This window comes from Mesocricetus auratus, unplaced genomic scaffold, assembly GCF_017639785.1.
Source record: "Mesocricetus auratus isolate SY011 unplaced genomic scaffold, BCM_Maur_2.0 Super-Scaffold_100003, whole genome shotgun sequence".
NCBI lineage: Eukaryota > Metazoa > Chordata > Mammalia > Rodentia > Cricetidae > Mesocricetus > Mesocricetus auratus.
In genome coordinates this window covers 92,382,244-92,401,225 of record NW_024429188.1, presented here as the reverse complement: position 1 = coordinate 92,401,225, position 18,982 = coordinate 92,382,244, and the positions used below count along the sequence as shown (strand labels likewise).

Here is an 18,982-nt window from a genome sequence, read left to right as displayed (position 1 = left end):
ATATATGTATAGGTTAACTTCACAATTTTGTATGTTTTGTTTGTTTTATTTTTCATTTTCACTGGATTATTTGCTAGTTTCAGCTCAAGCATTTAGCTGAAGAGATATAGAAATGGAAAGCTAATGATATGTTATGATTTATATTATATATGATTATATTATATAACTTAAAATAACAGTTTAAATGATCTGATGAGAAAGTCTGGAGAAAAGCAGAATTAAATTTTGCCTTAGGAGAGACAGGGTCTGATAATTCTTGAAGGAGGAGTAATAGCGTGTTGAGACTTTTCTATGCAGAAATCGTTATGATAAAGCACTTGGGGGGCCCTTGGCGGATTCCATGCCAGGCGAGGTTGACCGAGGCTGGGGACAAACATGCCAGGCAAATACAGCTTAGCGAGAAGTTTTTTTAGAAAGGGGAGGTGAAATTTCTAGAGTGCAGTCATGTAAATTGGGATTTAAAGAACAGTGAATGTGGTGTTAGTACATTCAAGTCAGGTATTTCAGGACAGATTATTAATAAGTTCAGTAACCTTTTGTGAGTTTGTTTTGACATCAAACTTGGACCATTATTTGTTTTTATTGAAAATATTTTAACACTAAATAGTCATTTATGTGCTAATATTTAGAATCAAGAAACTTGTTAAATTGAAGAGTTATCTATTATAAAATAATATAGCAAGACAGGACATTCTTTAACCAATACAAATTAGTTTGGTTATGGTCATATATGCATCCCAAGTATAGAAACCCTTCTTATAGAAGTTTGATTTCAGTGTTGTAAAAAAAGCTTAGTATGTTGTCAGTGTCTGCTTTTTATTTACATTTGACTTGTTATTGCTAGTTATTTTACTGACAATAGAAGTTTAAACATTGGTTTCAGTGTCTATAATTGTTTTTCTAGACATAGAGGCCTTCATAGTTTCTCTGGAATTAACTTTGTCATTTTGTGTTGTAATGCTGATTTATTTATCTGAACTGTTTTCAGGGGAAGTTGGGATGTAAGTAGACATACTTAGCACAAAATTCAAAACATAAAGGTATAGAGTATGTACTTCGACGTTTGTCAGTCTCGCCTATCTGCATTGCGTGGTCACTTAGAACTACTTGAAAAGCAAATGTGAAAAACAAAACATCCACAATAACAACTTTACAAGTAGAAATGAAGATGCTGTTACATAGTTTAAATTTCACATTCTGTTCAGGTCTCAGCTTTTACTCATATTTTTATATATTCTTATATGGATACTTAGTATCAAAACTTTAAAAAATTCTATTTAAAAAACATTTTTCATTTGTTTTACATGTTTCACAGTTTCCCTTCCCCCCTCTCCTCACCTCCTTCCCTCTTCTATCTACCCCTTCCCATCCACTCCTCCATCTCCAGTCAGAAAGGGTCAGGCCTCCTGTGGCCTTGAAAATCAAGTTGACACATGACCCAGCTCCTCCTCTTGTGTCAAGGCTGGGTGAACAAGTGTCCAAAAGCCAGCTAAGCACTAGGGACAGGTACTGATCTCACTTCTAGGAACCATATAAAGAGACCATGCTACACAACTGTAACGTACATGCAGAGGCCCTAGTTCTGTCCCATGCAGCGTGTTCTCTTGTACTCATGTGAGGATGTTTTAGGATGCTGGCAAAATCTTTGCCCCACTCTTCAGATGTTTGATTTTAAAACAGAGAATAGAGAAGTGTATTACTTAATTTTTATTGATGATTGGTAGAGAAAGGTTTTTAAATTTACTTTATACCCTAAGGAATTTTTCTTCTTTCAGGAACCAAGTGGTGAGACTCCTTCGTCTTTATACAGAGTTGCAGCAGTGCTTCTGCAATTTAATCTCATTGATTTAGATGATCTTTATGTACACGTAAGTTGAATGGTCTGTTAAGAGTATTTGCTTCTGCTTCTCGGGTTGGGGAGAGGAGTAGACAACTATGTAGCACTCAGTGTTGGCTCCAGACTGCTGGGTATAAAGAGAAGCCTTTTCCTTGAGAGAAGCCTTCCCGCCAGCCTGGTTCTAGAGCCGCATCAGTCCCAAATAAACACACAGGAGGCTATATTAATTATGAAGCTGTTGGCCTTGCTTGTTTCTTACTGGCTATCTCTGACTTAAGTATTTACCCATAATTGCTAATCTAAGTATTTCTCTTACCGGAGAAGTTTCCAGGCTTCCTACTCCATGGCATTACATCTTGCTTGACTCTCTGTGTTTCTTCTACCCAGAGTCCTCCTGGATTACTAGTCCCACCTATCTTGGTTCCCTATTGGGAACAGTGCTTTATTGACATGTACACAGGACTTCCCCCATACACAGGACTTCCCCCATCAGCTGGGTTTTATTTTTTGAAGCTGTATAATACATTATTGGTTTGTTTACTTTAAACACTTAGTAGATTCTCTTCTTTGACCAACTATGGAAATTAAATGCCTCTTAGTTACCCTTATAGGTCTAAAGACTGAGTCATCACCAGTGCTTAGTTCATGGAAAGAAAGGTCAAGCACTAAGCAATGTAATGCTAAGTTTTATTTTACATGTTACTTGTAGGAAATAGGGGATTGCCTAGATAGTTCTAGGTAAACATTTCTTTGTTTTTTACTTTTAGTATATTAAAAATTCAGTGTTTTTATTGTATAATAATTGACCACTATTGGGATTTATTGTTGGGTCTAGTATCTAGAAGAGTTTATTATGGTGGTGACAGATGACTTCTAGTTCATCAAGAGTTGAGCTGTCAGTTTGGGAAGCTGAAGTTTTCAGTGCAATCTTTCATTAGTTTCTGCTTTGGGATATCTGTTGACTTAAAGTAGTTCACAATTGTATTCTTGGCTGTCTTCGAAATCACATGATAATTTCCTTCCTATTTGTATACTATGGCTAGAGAGCTAAATAAAAATATTGTCTCTTCCTTGCAAAGTCACGTTGTGGCAAGGGAGAAAAATACCTTGTATGAAAATGTAGTCTGCGGTGTGAGCTCATAGTAGATAGTGATCACACTCATTTGTGGGTGGGATGGATGTTAGAAGAATTTCTAAACTAGTGAGGTTGAACTAGGATGATAGAGTAGATCTTTTCCAGGATGAAATGGTAGAAATATTTAGGTAACATTAAGTGAATTTGAAAGCTAGAGATTCGACAGCATTGGAGTTCCCTGTGTAAAGTAGACACCAGGAACTTGAGAGTGTTTGGAGCCTAGATGGCATAGGGGAGTAATGAGGATGGAGAAGTAGGCTGGAACTAAACCATTGAAAAGCTCCTATCTGCATGTAGTGGATAGTTTGGATTTTTCTCTTGGGATGAGAGAGAACTATTCAGGATTTAAAGAAAAGTGATACAAAACTTAAACTATGGAATATTAGAAGAGGAAGTATTGGAAGGTCTACAAAATAGATATGAAATGATAATGGAATTGAACACTCATGTTCCAGGTTAGTAATAAATACAAATAGACTGTGTTGCCTGCCACCTTAAGACGACCTGGGTTGACAGATTGGATTCATTTGCCAATGTATGTCTATGTGAGACATAGCTAAAGCCCTGTCATCAGGAAATACAACTGAGATATGTGTTGTGACTCATGTCTATAATCTCAGTACTTGGGACAGTGGCAGGAGTTTGAGGTCAGCCTGGTTTACATATCAAGTTCCAGGCTAATTAGAGCTATGCAGAGAGACCTTCTTTCAAACAAACATGCATACAACAAAAAGAAAACACTGGAAGTAAAATAGTGAGGGCTTTGTAGTTAGAAGAGACTTTCTGCTAATAGAACCTAAAGAGGGTCATTTAAGGCAGTGGTTCTCAACTTTCCTAATGCTTCGACCTCATGTTGTGGTGACCCCAATCATAAAATTATTTTTGTTGCTATTTTATAACTAATTTTTCTACTGTTATGAATAGTAATGTAAATATTTTTCCAATGGTTGAGACCCACTGGTTACAAACCGTTGATTTAAGGGGTTATGGGTACTTCCATGTAACAGTGGTTTATATGGCATATTCAGGGTCTTGGTTTTAAACTCCAGCACCACAAAACAAACAAAAAGAAAAACACCAGAAAGAGAGTGTTAGTCATATTCTAACTTTATATGCACCAAATCAACATAATCTTCAAATGCACAGAACTGGAAGTTGAGATAAATAAAAGTATTGCATACCATTTATCTGTTAGTTGCAGTCATTCAGGTAAAAGACGAGAGAACCTATGCTAAGCATAGAAATAAATCAAGAAAAGCATGTTTGCCCTTCAGAATGAAAAAAAGTTACCTGCCTCTTTGGGCGTGTCTATAGCAAATGAATTGTATCTCCCTTTTCTTTGACTAATAGGGTGAAACATACACCATTTAATATTTCACCTTTTAATGTTCACTGATTGTTTATCTGACATTAGCTATTAAAATAGATTATGCAATTTTACAGGGTAGAAACTTTCTGTTACAGCTCACTGTAATGTTTTGTAGAAATTAAGTAGTATTTTTGGTTGTGTTTTCATTTGCATCAGGTTTTTTTTTTATTATGAAATGCTTATAGTAACAATCCTCCACATGTAGAAGGTATGTGGATTGAGAGATAATCAAACCTTCACAATAGAGGGTTGACAAGATACTACTTTTTTGTATTGATCTAGAAACTAGTTTGTGACTTATGAGATACCACGTTATTAATAGTTTGTGTAATTGAAAATTAGAACATTCAAGTCCCCTCCTTTTGCTATTTATGTAACACGTCAATTTAGCTTGGAGTTTGGCTTTTAATGGGGCCATACATAATTTTTCTGTGTTTGGGTAGTGCTGAAGTTCAAACACAGGTTCTAGTCATGCTTGACGAACTTTGCTCTCTACCACTGAGCACCCGCCTCCCGATATTTTCAATGGAATAGGTGCATATTTGGGTTTATTTATAAATTCAGTGGTATACATCTCTGTGGTATGTATTTAGGAATGTACCAGAGATATGAAACATTTATTGCTATTTGACTTTAAGATGTCTGCAATATTCAGGTAACTAATCTTTTTAAATTATCAGACAATATCTAGGACTTACTTGGAAGGAAGACATAGGTATGAATGAGCTAAACTTCGTATTCATAGATTTACTAATTGGACAATAATATTTGCTTTTTATATGTGTAAGCTATTTATTTGTATTAACTCTTATGAAATTTTCATGATCTATTTTTAGCTTCTACCAGCTGATAATTGCATTATGGATGAATACAAACGAGAAATTGTGGAAGCTAAGCAAATCGTAAGAAAACTCACAATGGTTGTGTTGTCTACTGAAAAACTGGATGAACGAGACAAAGAAAAGGACAAAGATGATGAGAAAGTAGAGAAGGTACATTATTTAGTCTAGTAAAATTTACATTTTTTAGAATCACAAAATTTAATTTCTCATGGTTAATCACCTTATGGAAGTATAATTTCTTAGTTTTGATTATGTTGAAATTTGACTTGGCTAATACTTTTTTGGATATTAATATGAATGGTACTTTTACGAACATAGCTGTTTTTTTGTGTGTAAATTTCAAAATAAAAAAATCACAAAATGTATTTATTTTATTTTTTCTATGTATATATTATTCTTTAAATCCCAATGGGGCCGGGCGGTGGTGGCGCACACCTTTAATCCCAGCACTCGGGAGGCAATGGCAGGCGGATCTCTGTGAGTTCGAGGCTGGGCTGGACCGATAGCCTCCAAAACAATAGAGAAACCCTGTCTCATAAAAACCAAAAAAAAAAAAAATCCCAACGGGATTCTCAAAGATGAATGAATTCTAGTGTCTCCTGCAGTGTAGCATTAAGTCAAAGTTAATTCCAAATTTATAAATTATAATGCCTGTGTTTGTGCTAAATGGAAAAATAAAAACAAAACAATATAAAAGGTCCTATTTTTTCAAGTCACTGAAAATTCAGGGAATTGTTGAATTTCCCAGATATTGCAATTTTTTGGTGTACATTGTTGTGATACTTAGCTCAAGTTTTAAAAAGAAATGTCTTTACTCTAAGTATCATTGTTATGCTTGTTCATTTTTAGCCACCTGATAACCAAAAACTCGGTTTATTGGAAGCCTTGTTAAAGATCGGTGATTGGCAGCATGCACAGAGCATCATGGATCAGATGCCTCCATATTATGCAGCTTCACATAAACTAATAGCTCTAGCTATTTGCAAGCTCATTCATATAACTGTTGAGCCTCTCTACCGAAGGTATGTTACTCCATGCTAAGTGCTAAGCTATAAGCTTTGGATTACTGAAAAGATCTATGTATTTTTCTCTTTTCTCTTAAAATTTTGCATATCTATTACTATATTTTCTCAAAATGTAAGAACTATTCACCGGGCATGCTTAAATGACTGTTCTAATGTCCCAGTGTTGTGGAAAATGTGCTGCATTGTAATATGAAAATTATAAACTAAGCTGCTTGAGCCTTTTTGCATTTATTGAGAGTGAAACTACCTTTCTTCTGTTTTTAAACTTTTCTTCTTGGGAGGTAGAAAGTTTCCTCCCTTTTTATTAACATTAGGGAAGCATTTCTCTATTCTGGGGTTAATGGCTCTGAGTGAAGGCATTAGCATTCTGACTGTAAGGCTGGTGTTTGGGAAATTAAACTAGTGCAGTTGCCAGATGTGTCAATTAGTTCTTTAGACATCAGCCTATTTGTAGGAAACTTAGGAGCAGTAGTGTAGCAGCTCTGGCTTCAGTCTCATAGACCAGAGCCTCTTAAGAGCTCCATCCTCCTGACTTGTGTATAGCTACTAGCTGCTGCTTTCATTGCAGACAGTATAGGCCTCTTCTCAGAGGTGACCTCAAGGTGAGACACTGCTCAGATTATGAGAACTCTGAACATGCTGTCCTTTCTAGTATTGTACTGTGATTGTACAGTTATCTTACCTACTACCACTTCCTCATACTTAGTGTAGTAGATCCCAGATTGAGAAATGTTTGATTTCATCTGTCATACATCCTGAGGTCCATCCCTTACTCTTCATTCATGTAATCACTTAAACTCATATGCTAAATGTTACTTGAAAGCTTCATTGAGAGTTCCTTTATTTAAGTTGTTGTTTTGTAACATTCTTTCTGGGCCTTGCTTTTATACTTGTTGAATCTGTTTTTATTTATTTTTTTATTTTTTTGCCTCTTGAAAATTACTACAATAAAGTTAGTGGTGATTAGAATAGATATAAGAACAAGAAACTGATTGTGTTAAGATATTGGGCATTAATAGTATATAGTTTTCTAAGTCTTGCTTCTTTTTTATAGAGTTGGTGTTCCTAAAGGTGCTAAAGGCTCACCCATTAGTGCTTTGCAAAACAAGAGAGCACCAAAGCAAGTAGAGACCTTTGAAGATTTGAGGAGGGATGTATTCAACATGTTCTGTTACCTTGGCCCGCACCTTTCTCACGACCCCATTTTATTTGCGAAAGTCGTGCGCATAGGCAAGTCATTTATGAAGGAGGTCAGTAAGATTTTTCTTCCTAGTAGGAGATTAAAATTTGAAATGAAAGTGTTCTGAATATATTTGTTTTGATGAGTATTTTTAAAGGCAAAAACAGTGTGAACATGATTTAATGAAAGTTGTGTTGAGTAAACTTACGCAGTTTATGGAAAGTCCAGTGTGTCCCAGTGGTGACTGTATGTATATGTTTTAAAAGCCAGATCTAGGTAGATGACTCATCAAATACCTGCCTTAGGAGAATCCATATTATGAACTGTGTTATAACCAACACTACCTTACTACTCTTTTCCCCTTACCTGTTTCCTTGTGTTTTCCTGCATGCACTTTTGAATCACTAGTATTAGTTGTTTGGAGTCTTTCCAACCTCAAACTACTCAGGGTTCTTATTTCTGTTTTTATTTATTTTGGTGACAGGGTTGAACTTGTTGTTTTGTGTGTATTAAGTATGTACTCTACTGTGGAGCTATGTTCCCAGGTCATCAGTTTTTCTTTTTAAGTAAAAGTTGTATTGAAATTCATTATATATACAGAAAAATACATAAATTGTGATTGTATGGTTCAATGCCCATCCTAAAACTAAACACCCATGTGCCTACCACTTAAACCATGAAATTGAATAGTACTAGCAGTGCCCCTACCGTATTCATAAACAGACGATTTAAAAAAACATTTATGACATGGGATGTGCATATGACATGCATCTCCAGTCTTAAATGTTTAATTTTTTGACTTGATTAATGTCTGTCTGTCTGTCTAATACCCAATGCCATGATCACCACAAATAACCAATAGACTATTTTCACCACACATAATGTTACCTTCTGCTACCTTACTTAAGTCAGTTTCCCCTCTCTATGGGAGTGAGCCAGCTCCATTCGATTCCTTCTTGCCTTAAATTTTGTAAGGTAGTGTGTAAAATAATGAGTTACATTATGCCATTTTCATACAAATAGATCATATTCACATCCTACCTGCTTCTCTACTCACCTTCTACCTTCCCATCTTGATGGCCCCATGGCTCTTGCCTGGAGTCCATTCTGTTCTTAATAGAAGGATAAGGGAAAAGAAAGACAACTATTTTGACCATGTGTCTTATCATTACTAGAGTTGTGGTAGGAAAATTAGGAAAATGAATTTTTCTCCCAGTAATATGAAGTAGAATTTTGGTATATTTTTGCTCACTAAAATATTTTATCAGCCTGGTGTGGTACATGCCTGTGGTTGTAGCATTTGGGATGCTGAGACAGGAGACTATTTAAACCCAGGCATTTGAGAATCACCTAGGCAACATAGTGAGGCCTTATTTTTTCAGAAAACATAGCAAAACACGGCCTAGCCCAAAAGAAACAGATCTTTCTGGTCACATTAATATGTTCTGTATTGCATATTTAAAAGGCTTTTAAATAGTGACTAGGACCTTAGTTCTAAGCAGTCTATTTGCAATTAAATTTATTTAACAAATATTATTTGTATATTGAGGCTGTTATACAACTCCTATTTTTGGAAGTATCTTATATATTTAGAAAAGAAATAATCTAATAGTCATATAATCTATATTTGTCTTTAACCCTTTTTTGATGATTTTGTATGTGAAAATATTTAATAAATTTGAAGTATGCAACACTTTCTTGTAGAGTGTTTACCAGACTGTAGTGTGCATCATAATCACCTGTTGAACTTACTAAAGTGCAGATTGTTGGTCCCAAACTTTGTTTTTTGATCAGTAGGCCTGCATAGCAGGTGAAAATTTGCATTTCTAACATGTTTCCTGGTGTTATTGATGCTGCTGGTCTAAAGGCCAAATTGTTATTCTTGTATATTATGCAGATTTGGTCCTCCTTTATGTGCTTAAAGGGGTGTGGCAGTGAATAATTACCTAAAATCTGACGAGATAGAAATCATTACTATTATCTCTGCTCCAGCATCCTGGGTACTTCTCTCCTTACCATACTGGGTGATGGCAAATCCCTTATGAACAGAGCAACCCACAATTTTGTCCTACTTCAAGACTTCCTTCATATCACACTTTTAGACTATAAGAATGCTGACATTCCTAAAGACTACATAGCAGTCTACTTAGTGGATATTTGTCCTGTCTTGTTAGTAACGTGTCTTGCCATTGCCTTTAATGATAAGGTTCTTCACAAAGCCAAAAAATGTTGAAGATAAAAAGTCTCACAAGAGTAGGAAGAGAGAAGAAAAGCGGTTCCATTGTGAACCTCCTGCTTCCAGGAGCTGACTGCTGCAGGAGACCTGCAACATGTATAAGCACCCAGTCTTGTCTCTTTCCAAACTGCAAGGACAGAACGAAAATAGTTGGATTTTGTGTGTGAACCAGTCAGAGGAGTTCTGGACATGTCTACATTATATAGAAGCAAATGCTTATTTTTATTTTTTATTAGCACAAAAAGAAGTAGGTTTTATTGTAGCATTTTTCAGTCTTTTTGTTTTTTCCCTTTTATTGAAAATAATTTTTTCTCACCTAATATATCCTGATTAGTTCCCCTCCCGCTAATCTCATTTCTCACCAGCTTGCAGAACTCCCCTCCAGATCCACTCCCTTTCTTTCATTTCAAAACAAACAGGCTTCTGTGGGATAATAAAAAATAAAATATAATAAGATTAAACAAAAACTAACACAAAGGAATTGGACAAAATAAACAGAAGAAAAGAGCCCAAGGAAACAGAGACCCACTCATTTGCACACTTGGAATCTCATAAAAGCACCAAGCTGGAAGCTATACTATACATACAGGACCTGGTACAGACCTGTGCATGCTGCCACAGTCTCTGTGTTCGTGTGTGTTTGAGCATGTTTCTTCAGAGCGCCTTGTTCTCCAAGTGTCCTGCATCCCCTCTGGCTCTTGCACCCTTGCTGCCTCCTCTTCTGCAGCATTCCCTGGGCCCTGGGGAGAGGGATTTGATGCAGACATCCCATTTAGGGCTTAGTGTTCCAGTTTCTATCATTCTGTGTTTCGTGTCTAGCTGTGGGTCTCTGTATTTGTTCCCATCTGCTGCAGGAGGATGTGTCTCTGATGATAGCTGAGGAAGGTACTGGTCATTGAGTATAGTAGAATGTCATTAGGAGTCATTTTATCACTGCTTTATTTTTTAAAGACCAGTACTGTTTGGTTTTACTCTAGGTCCTTAGACTATCTAGTGTCAGGTTCTTGGTCACCCTAGCAGTGTTGAGTATGGGTTCGATCTTGTGGAGTGGGCAAATTAGATATTGGTTGTTTACTCTTTCAAGCTTTGTGCTACCATTGCTCTAGCATATTTTGAAGGCAGGACAGCATTATAAATCAAGGTTTTGAGGTTAGGATGGTGTTTATTGTTTTCTCTTTTGGTAATGTGCAGAGTACTAAAGTGACCAGATGTAGAGGCGAAGGCTCTATATAGGCTCCAGCTTGACTTCTCCATGTTCAGTGAGTTCTGTAGGTATTGTCTTCAGCAATGAGACCTTACCATCATCAGTTTTTGGAAAGTAACCTAAAGTCTTGGCAACAGCCTGGGTTGTTTGGGGATTCCTGTTGGATCCCTTTGGCCAACAACTCAGTTAGATGTATCCCAATCCTGATACTGGAAGATTCATTTGGTGACAAAAGATGGCCAGTTGGTGCTCTATCTCCCCTATTATTTGATTATTTCATTTAGATCACCTTCACATATTTATATATTTTAGGAAGCTTCAAAGCTTCCTACAGTAGACTGTAGTAGATTTCCATACTACCTCTCAGATGGTCCTTAATTTTAGCTGTCTCTCCCCATACTCCCTCTCTTATCCCCCCTCCCCATCCACTTCCCACTTATCCCTCCTATTCTATTTCTGTTTCCTAATGAGATCCATCTGTCTCTAGTCCCTTACTCTATACCTACCATCTGTGGTTGTATGGATTATAGTTTGGATGTCATTGACTTAACAGCTAATAGCCACATACAAGCAAATACACACCATATTTGTCTTTCTGGGTGTGGGATACCTCACTCAGGATGAATTTTTTCCTAGTTCCACCCATTTACCTGAAAAATTATTATTTCATGTTTTTAACAGCTGAGAAATACTTCATTGTGTAATATACCACATATTCTTTATCTGTTCATCTGTTGAAGGACATGTAGGTTGTTTCTGGTTTCTGGCTATTAAGAATATGGTAGCAATAAAGATGATTGAGCCAATATTTTTGTGGTAGGATGAAATGTCCTTTGCATATATGCGCAGCTGGATCTTGAGGCAGATCAACTCCCATTTTCCTTTTGTCCCCCTGCTCCTTGTTCTTTGCTTCCTTTCTGAGAAGCAAACTTATTACATTTATTTTGTGTTTGTGTGTATATATACATACATACATGCCACAGTTCTGTGGAGGTCAGAGGACAACTTGTAGTTAGTTCTCCTTCTACCACGTGGGTCTCATGGATCAAACTCAGCCTTGAAGACAAGCATCTTTACCTGATGAACCATCTCATCAGCCCAAGAATATTTAAAAACAACTAAACCTTTCATTATAGTTGCTTTTCAAATGGACATTATTGTTGTTGATACCATTTGTTATGCCTTGTAGTGTACTTTTGTTGTTATAATGCTTTGTATACAAATCATATGAGGAACTCTAGAGCTAGAGATATTTTATACCTTTGGGTGTTTTGCTTGCACGAATGTCTATGTATCATGTGCCTGCAGTGCTCACAGAGGCCAGAACAAGGCATTAGGTTTCTTGCTGCTGGAATTAGAGATTTGTGAGCTGCCATGTGTGTGCTGGGATTTGAACCCAGGTACTTTGTAAGAGCAGCCAGTACTCCTAACCATGGAACCATCTCTCTCCAAATTGTGGGTTTGTTTGTTTTTTGAGACAGGGTTTCATTGTGTATCCTCGGCTGGCCTGGAACTCACAGGTATTTGCCTCCCTTGCTTCTCCAGTGCTGAGATGTGCACAGCCACACATGGCAGAGACCAAGTTTACTACAAAAAAAACAACAAAAAAACAGTCTTGCTTTTCAGTGTGACAGACCAGAGAAGAACTACTGCGATATTTGTATTGTCATTTATAATAATTGGTTTGAAATAAGATCACATTATTTTCTTCATTCACGTGACACAGTATTCAGTCATGTTTAGGGAATGAATTCCAGATGAAACTTCATATACCTTTTTGTGCAGCACAAATGTTATGGAGGGGAGCGGGCTTGCAGGCGCATTGACTTTGAGCACAGCCTTCTTCATGGCTGGCTGCATTGCTCAGCTCCTCCCACTTCCTCTTGGCATGGATGTGTGCACTCTTGATGAGCTTGAGCACCTTGAGCTGCCTCATGATGTGCTGCTTGTAGGGCATGATGCTGCATACCTCCTGAATCGTGTCGTGTCCTGCATGAACTTGGTGCGCTTGGTGAGGCGTGCGCAGTGCTGGCTGTGCCTCTGCTTGCTGACATGCTGTGGGGTATTGAACCCTTTTGACCTGCAGGTCTAATTTGCTTCCTAGGATTACTTGCCTGCACTTGAATATTGTCTGCTTTTGGGGAAAGCCAAACTAAAATGAGTACATTTTTTAAAACAGATTTAATGTTTAAGCTGTAATCTGTTCAAGACTTAGAAGTTCTTGATATTTATTGTTTTATAATGAAAATTATCTATATATAACAGTTTCCAGCACTGGAAAAAAATGAAAGAATTTCCGAGTGTAGCCTCCTATTCCTGTAAATCTTTCTATGAGTTGTATTTTTAAACTTCAAATTAATTTTCTCATTTATTTTGATATTTAGCCCAGGCTTGCATTAAACTCAACCCTACCTTCCTCTACTCCTGAGTGCTTGGATTCCAGGCATGTGCCACAACCCTCAGAAGTTCGAAGTGATATTATTTAATTTTTATTTGATTATTTAAAATATTCTGGATTTATGTGTATGGGTGTTTTGCTTCCACATTGGTCCATGTAGCAATGTGGGCAATGTCTGTGGAGTCCAGAAGAGGGTGTTGGATTCATTGGAACTGGAGTTACAGATAGTTGCTAGCTGCCTTTTGGGTGTTGAGAATCAGACCTGGATCCTCTAGAAGAGCAATTAGTGACCTTACCTGCTGTACCATCTCTCCAGGACAGTTAGAAATTATTTTACTGGGACCTGTTTTGGATCCTTTCTAGCAAAAAGGTTTTTCATATAGAGTCGTTTTGAGGTATATATGTGCAGTTTTTAATCTAATAAACTGTACCTAGTAGGTACTCAATAATTGACAGTTAATAAGAACATGAGGAATATGTTAGTTATAATAGAGCCATACTTTTTTTTACAGAGTTAATATACAGTCCTAAGTAGAATTTGAAAAATATTTATGGGTTAAAGGCACTAAAATAGATCATTAGTCATAAGAAGCTATTTGTTTAGTTTTATCTATAATTTCCGCATTTCTCATTTCTCTCAAAGCCTGTCTTGATGAATCACCTGTCTTTTTTAATTTTTAACTTTTTGGGTGCTGAATATTGTTGTATAGTGCCACCATCTGCTCTGCCTTTATAGAGTGATGTTAGAACCTCAGTTCTTTTTGATGATGACCTTTGTAAACTTAGTTGAACACTCTGTCTTACTCAAATTTAAAATCCAAATGCTGAAAGCACTTCAGACATCTTGTAGCTTAAGAGTTGTCATCTCAAAGATAGGAACTGTGTCTTCTTCTCAAAATCTAAGTACAAGACACTCAGTAAGTAAATAGCTGCACCTTGTACCCATTTGCTTATGTCTCCTGTTTCAGCCTGGTGTTCACTGCAGCATAGAGTATTGTATGGGTGATGTTTTATGTTACCCCAATCTAAAAATGAAGTAAACTAGAAGAAAAAGAACAGACAAATGGAGTAGAATGTTGTTTTAATTAGGGGTTTTTATTGCTGTGAAGAGACACCATGACCACGGCAACTCATAAATAAAAACGTTTAATTGAGGTGGCTCACTTAGAGTTTCAGAGGTTCAGTCCATTGTCATCAGGATGAGGCATATGGTGGCAGGCAGGCAGGCAGGCAGGCAGGCAGGCAGGCAGGCAGGCAGGCAGGCAGGCAGGCAGGCAGGCAGATGTGATGTTGGAGCTGAGAGTCCTTGCCTCTTGACAGGCAGGCAACAGAAAGCCAATTGACTATCGCACTGAGGGAAGCTCGAGCAAAAGAGATCTCAAAGCCCACCCTGACAGTGATACATTTCCTCCAACAAGGCACACTTTCTAATAGTGCCACTCTCTTTGGGGCCCATTTTTTTCCCAAACAACCGCAAATGTGTTTATCTTCTTTTAAAAAATTAATTTGCATGTGTCTCCTGATTTACTTCTATTTAATCCTTGTTGTGATGAGTTTTTTTTAAAGATTTATTTATTTATTATGAATACAACATCCTGCCTCCATGTATGTCTGCACATACCAGAAGAGGGAGCCAGATCTCATTACAGATGGTTGTGAATTACCATGTGGTTGCTGGGAATTGAACTCAGGATCTCTGGAAGAGCAGTCAGTGCTCTTAACCTCTGAGCCATCTCTCCAGCCCGTAATGAGTTTTTAATAAGAAGGTTTACTGCTCTTCTAGATAGCTTTGTTTTGTTTCCCATATTTTTTAAATTTTCCTTCTTATGAAATATTAAGAATGGACATGTGGACATCAGAAACTCACATGAGTTACTCAGGGAAGTAAACCAACTAAGTTACTGTGAAAATATTCTATTTCTGTGGAATAAAATATTTTATTTCTATGGAATAGAACTATGTAGTTTTATTAGGTTTGTGTAAATCGCAGTATGGAAGGAAAAGGAGTAGCCTAATACCCTTTAACTGTAATAAACTATAAGCCTAGTTTTTTCAATTATGGCCTATCCTTATTTCTGCCTTGTACTAGATACACAATGTGTTATCTAAATGACCAGTTCTCTATCTCAAAGAAAACAACAATAGCTATTTAGTTTTGTTTCTGACAGGCCACTCCTCTATAATTAAATTGTAGCTGGAGTTTTCTGTCCGGCCAACCAACTCCCAAATAAACAACATAGAGACTTATTAATTACAAAAGCTTGGACAAACAGGTTTGTTCCCAACTAGCACTTATAACTTAAATTAACCCATGTTTTTATTAATCTGTATTATACCACTTGGCTTTTACCTGTATCCCATTTTGTGTGTCTGACTGGTTCCGCATCTATCTGACTTCTCCTCAAGAGAAGCGTCTTCTCTGACCCTCAAATCCTGCCTAGCTATTGACTGTTGAGCTTTTTATTAAACCTATACAAGTGATATTTCTTCACAGTGCATGGAAAGATTATTCCACAACATTGAATTCCTTATTTTCTGGCAAAACATTTTTTGACTCAGTTGTATCTGTGAAAGAGAACCATATTTTCTTGAACCTGCCAGTTAGAAGAAGAAAATATGTTGATGTGCGTCCCAAATCATTGTTAGATAAAATAAAACACTTAAGACTTCTGTGTGGTAATATCTGGTAACCTGCTCAAAAACATACAAACGGATTCCCTTCTCTTTAGGGGGTGGGGGTTTCGAGACAGGGCTTTTCTGTATTGTTTTGGAGGCTGTCTTAGAACTCGCTCTGTAGACCAGTATGGCCTGGAACTCACAGAGATCTGCCTGCCTCTGCCTCCCGAGTGCTGGGATTAAAGGCGTGTGCCTGGCTATGGAGTCCCTTCTTTCACAAGAAAATCAAGTATGTATTGTTGCCTCATAGCTTTCACCTTCCCTTGCTTCCTTTTTGAATTTTGCCTTTTCCTGATGTCTAGATTGTCCTTAGGCGTTAGTTTCTCATTTGTATTTTTGGGTTTTCTACCTTTATAAAGATATACACCTGTAAGTATCACTAACAGTCTATGTTGTTGTTTGTTTAAGATCGGTTCCCTTTATGTAGCTCTGAGTGTCTTGGAACTCACTATGTGAGACCAGGCTGACTTTGGACTCTTCAAAGATCTGCTCCCCAAGTGCTGGGATTAAAGGCACGCACAACTATGCTTAGCTTTCATAGTATCATCTTTAAGTGACTAGATGGCATTGTCAGGGTTCAGTCTGTATTGGGATAATAAAGACCCAGAATGTGATTTTTTTTTTTTGTCAGCAGTGTCACATATAGTTTGGACTTGCTTTTCATTGAGCATTTTGGTAGTGGTGAATCTTAATGCAACTTAAATTTATCTGTTTTGGATTTTGGTTATATTAGTATTTGATTATATTGATTCTGTAAAGCAGTGGCTCTCAACCTATAGGTCCTGACAATCAGAAAACGTTTCTGATGATCTTAGAACCTGAGATAACAGTAACAAAGTTACAGTTATGAAGTAGCAACAAATAATATTATGGTTGGGGTCACCACAACATGAGGAACTGTATTAAAGGGTCACAGCATTGGGAATGTTGGGAACTGCTGCTGTAAAGGGAATGTGGATTGAAAATGTAAATGCATTAGAACTAAATGATTTTGATGGTTACAGTTTTATTAAATTAAGTTTAGTAATTAATAATTAATATGAGTTTTAGGAAGCTTTGGTTTATAATGATATTAAGAAAAGTATTGGCAAGCCGGGTGTTGGTGGTGCACGCCGTTAATCCCAGCACTTGGGAGGCAGAGGCAGGCAGATCTCTGTGAGTTCGAGGCCAGCCTGGTCTACAGAGCGAGTTCCAGGACAACCTCCAAAGCAATACAGAGAAACCCTGTCTTAAAAAAAAGTATTGGCAAATAAAACTGATACTTACAGTTGGTGATAATAGCCCAGCTAGCAGAGTGCTTGTTCAGTGGGCCTAAAGCCCTGGGCTTGATTCCCAGCACTACATAAACTGGGTGTAGTGGTACATACCTAAAATCCAGCCACTTGGATGGTGAAGGCAGCAGGATCAGAAGTTCAAGGTTAGCTTGGACTACAAAGAGAATTGGAAACCAATCAGGGCTAAATGAGACCATGTCCCATAAAGGAACAAACCCTTTCCAGATTTATATTCATGGATTTTAAAATTATTTAGAGGTTAAAATTATACTTTAAAACGCTTATGTCATATTTCAAATATACATGTATATAAAAGGCAGACAACTAAATAATATGTAATTTAACTTTAAAAATTATAAACTAGGAAGACAATCAACTTTTAAACATTTTATTTAAATTTTAGTTTCAGTCTGATGGAAGCAAACAAGAAGATAAAGAAAAAACGGTAAGAGACTTAAAATATTAAACATTGGATGTGTTTGTCAGAATGTAGCATGCAGAATATTTTACAGTGAAGAAGGTTTAACTCTCATCAGAAATGATTATTTTATAGTTGATTCACTCAGTGCAGCATTTGGTAGCTCAACTTTTCTTTTAGAACTAGCATCCTCGTTCCTATGGAAGGAAGCAGGTCAAGCCCCTCACTGCCTTTCTGCTGCCTTTGCATCTTTCACCACATTCGCTATCTTGGAAGGAGAAAAGACATTGATAGGGTGGGGGGTTATATATATTTCTTATGAGATTTAAAAACGATAATCCCTTTAAGACTGCTATTCCCATTTGGGGGGTATATTGAAATAAACCTCTTAATGACATATTTTGTTCTTGCTTTCTTCTTAGGAAGTTATCCTTAGCTGTTTGCTTAGCATTACTGACCAGGTATTACTTCCATCTCTTTCTTTGATGGACTGCAATGCTTGCATGTCTGAGGAACTATGGGGAATGTTTAAGACATTTCCCTATCAGCATAGGTAAATACTTATTCACATTGTTAACTCCCGTTCATTAATATTCTAGCACATTAACTTTTAAGCACTTAATGTTTTCTAATTTTTCATCTCATTTTTTTTAAAGATACCGTCTATATGGCCAATGGAAGAATGAAACTTATAATGGTCACCCACTTTTAGTAAAAGTTAAAGCTCAAACAATAGACAGAGCTAAGTATATCATGAAGTAAGTTTTACTGTTTTTATATTAATCCCAATTATGCCTGGATATAATTTGTTTTTGTTTCAGCTATCTTGTTTAGAGTCCTAATTTTGAGAAATCTTATACATATTTGTTAAAGGTATAGCTAATTATATATTGCAGCTAGAATGACTTAATTTTTATGTTAGCCCATTTTAATTACAAGCTAGTATTTTTAGTTTTTTAGATTCATGTGTCTATGTATGTGGGTGTACATGTACATGCTATGGTATGTATGCACGTGGAGGTTGGGGAATAACTAGTAGGAGTGAGCTCTCTACTTACTCCATGTGAATGCCCTGGAAATCAAACTCTGTTCATAAGAGTGATATTAATTCTACTTTCTTATAAATTATTTGAAGCTCATGAAAACTGTGTACTTTATGCTAGCATTATTCTAGATACTAAATACACTTTTCTGTTTGTTTTCAACAATGATTTTGTGAGTTGTCCAACCTTTTATAAATCCAGTTATGATTATTCTAATTAAAAGTCATGTATTCTTTGGTTTCATTTGGTACAATAGTTTGTAATGATACTGTGTTTGCCCAGTGCTATTGTTTCTGGGCACTGTCTACTGGGAAAACAGGCATGTGCATGGTCACAGTTTGGCTT

At 36.7% G+C, this 18,982-nt stretch overlaps 1 protein-coding gene across 3 annotated transcripts in view; it reads left to right on the top strand.

Annotated features, from left to right (window-relative positions):
• Positions 1 to 18,982, top strand: part of Thoc2 (THO complex 2) — a 109,636-nt gene that overhangs the window by 41,506 nt on the left and 49,148 nt on the right. For all 3 annotated transcript variants that reach the window (XM_005076823.4, XM_040744563.1, XM_021231036.2), the window contains exons 9-15: positions 1,776 to 1,868; positions 5,178 to 5,333; positions 6,033 to 6,205; positions 7,263 to 7,458; positions 17,580 to 17,621; positions 18,017 to 18,147; positions 18,251 to 18,352. In XM_005076823.4, coding sequence (XP_005076880.1) covers positions 1,776 to 1,868; positions 5,178 to 5,333; positions 6,033 to 6,205; positions 7,263 to 7,458; positions 17,580 to 17,621; positions 18,017 to 18,147; positions 18,251 to 18,352 — 893 coding nt within the window. The remainder of the gene's footprint in view (positions 1 to 1,775; positions 1,869 to 5,177; positions 5,334 to 6,032; positions 6,206 to 7,262; positions 7,459 to 17,579; positions 17,622 to 18,016; positions 18,148 to 18,250; positions 18,353 to 18,982) is intronic.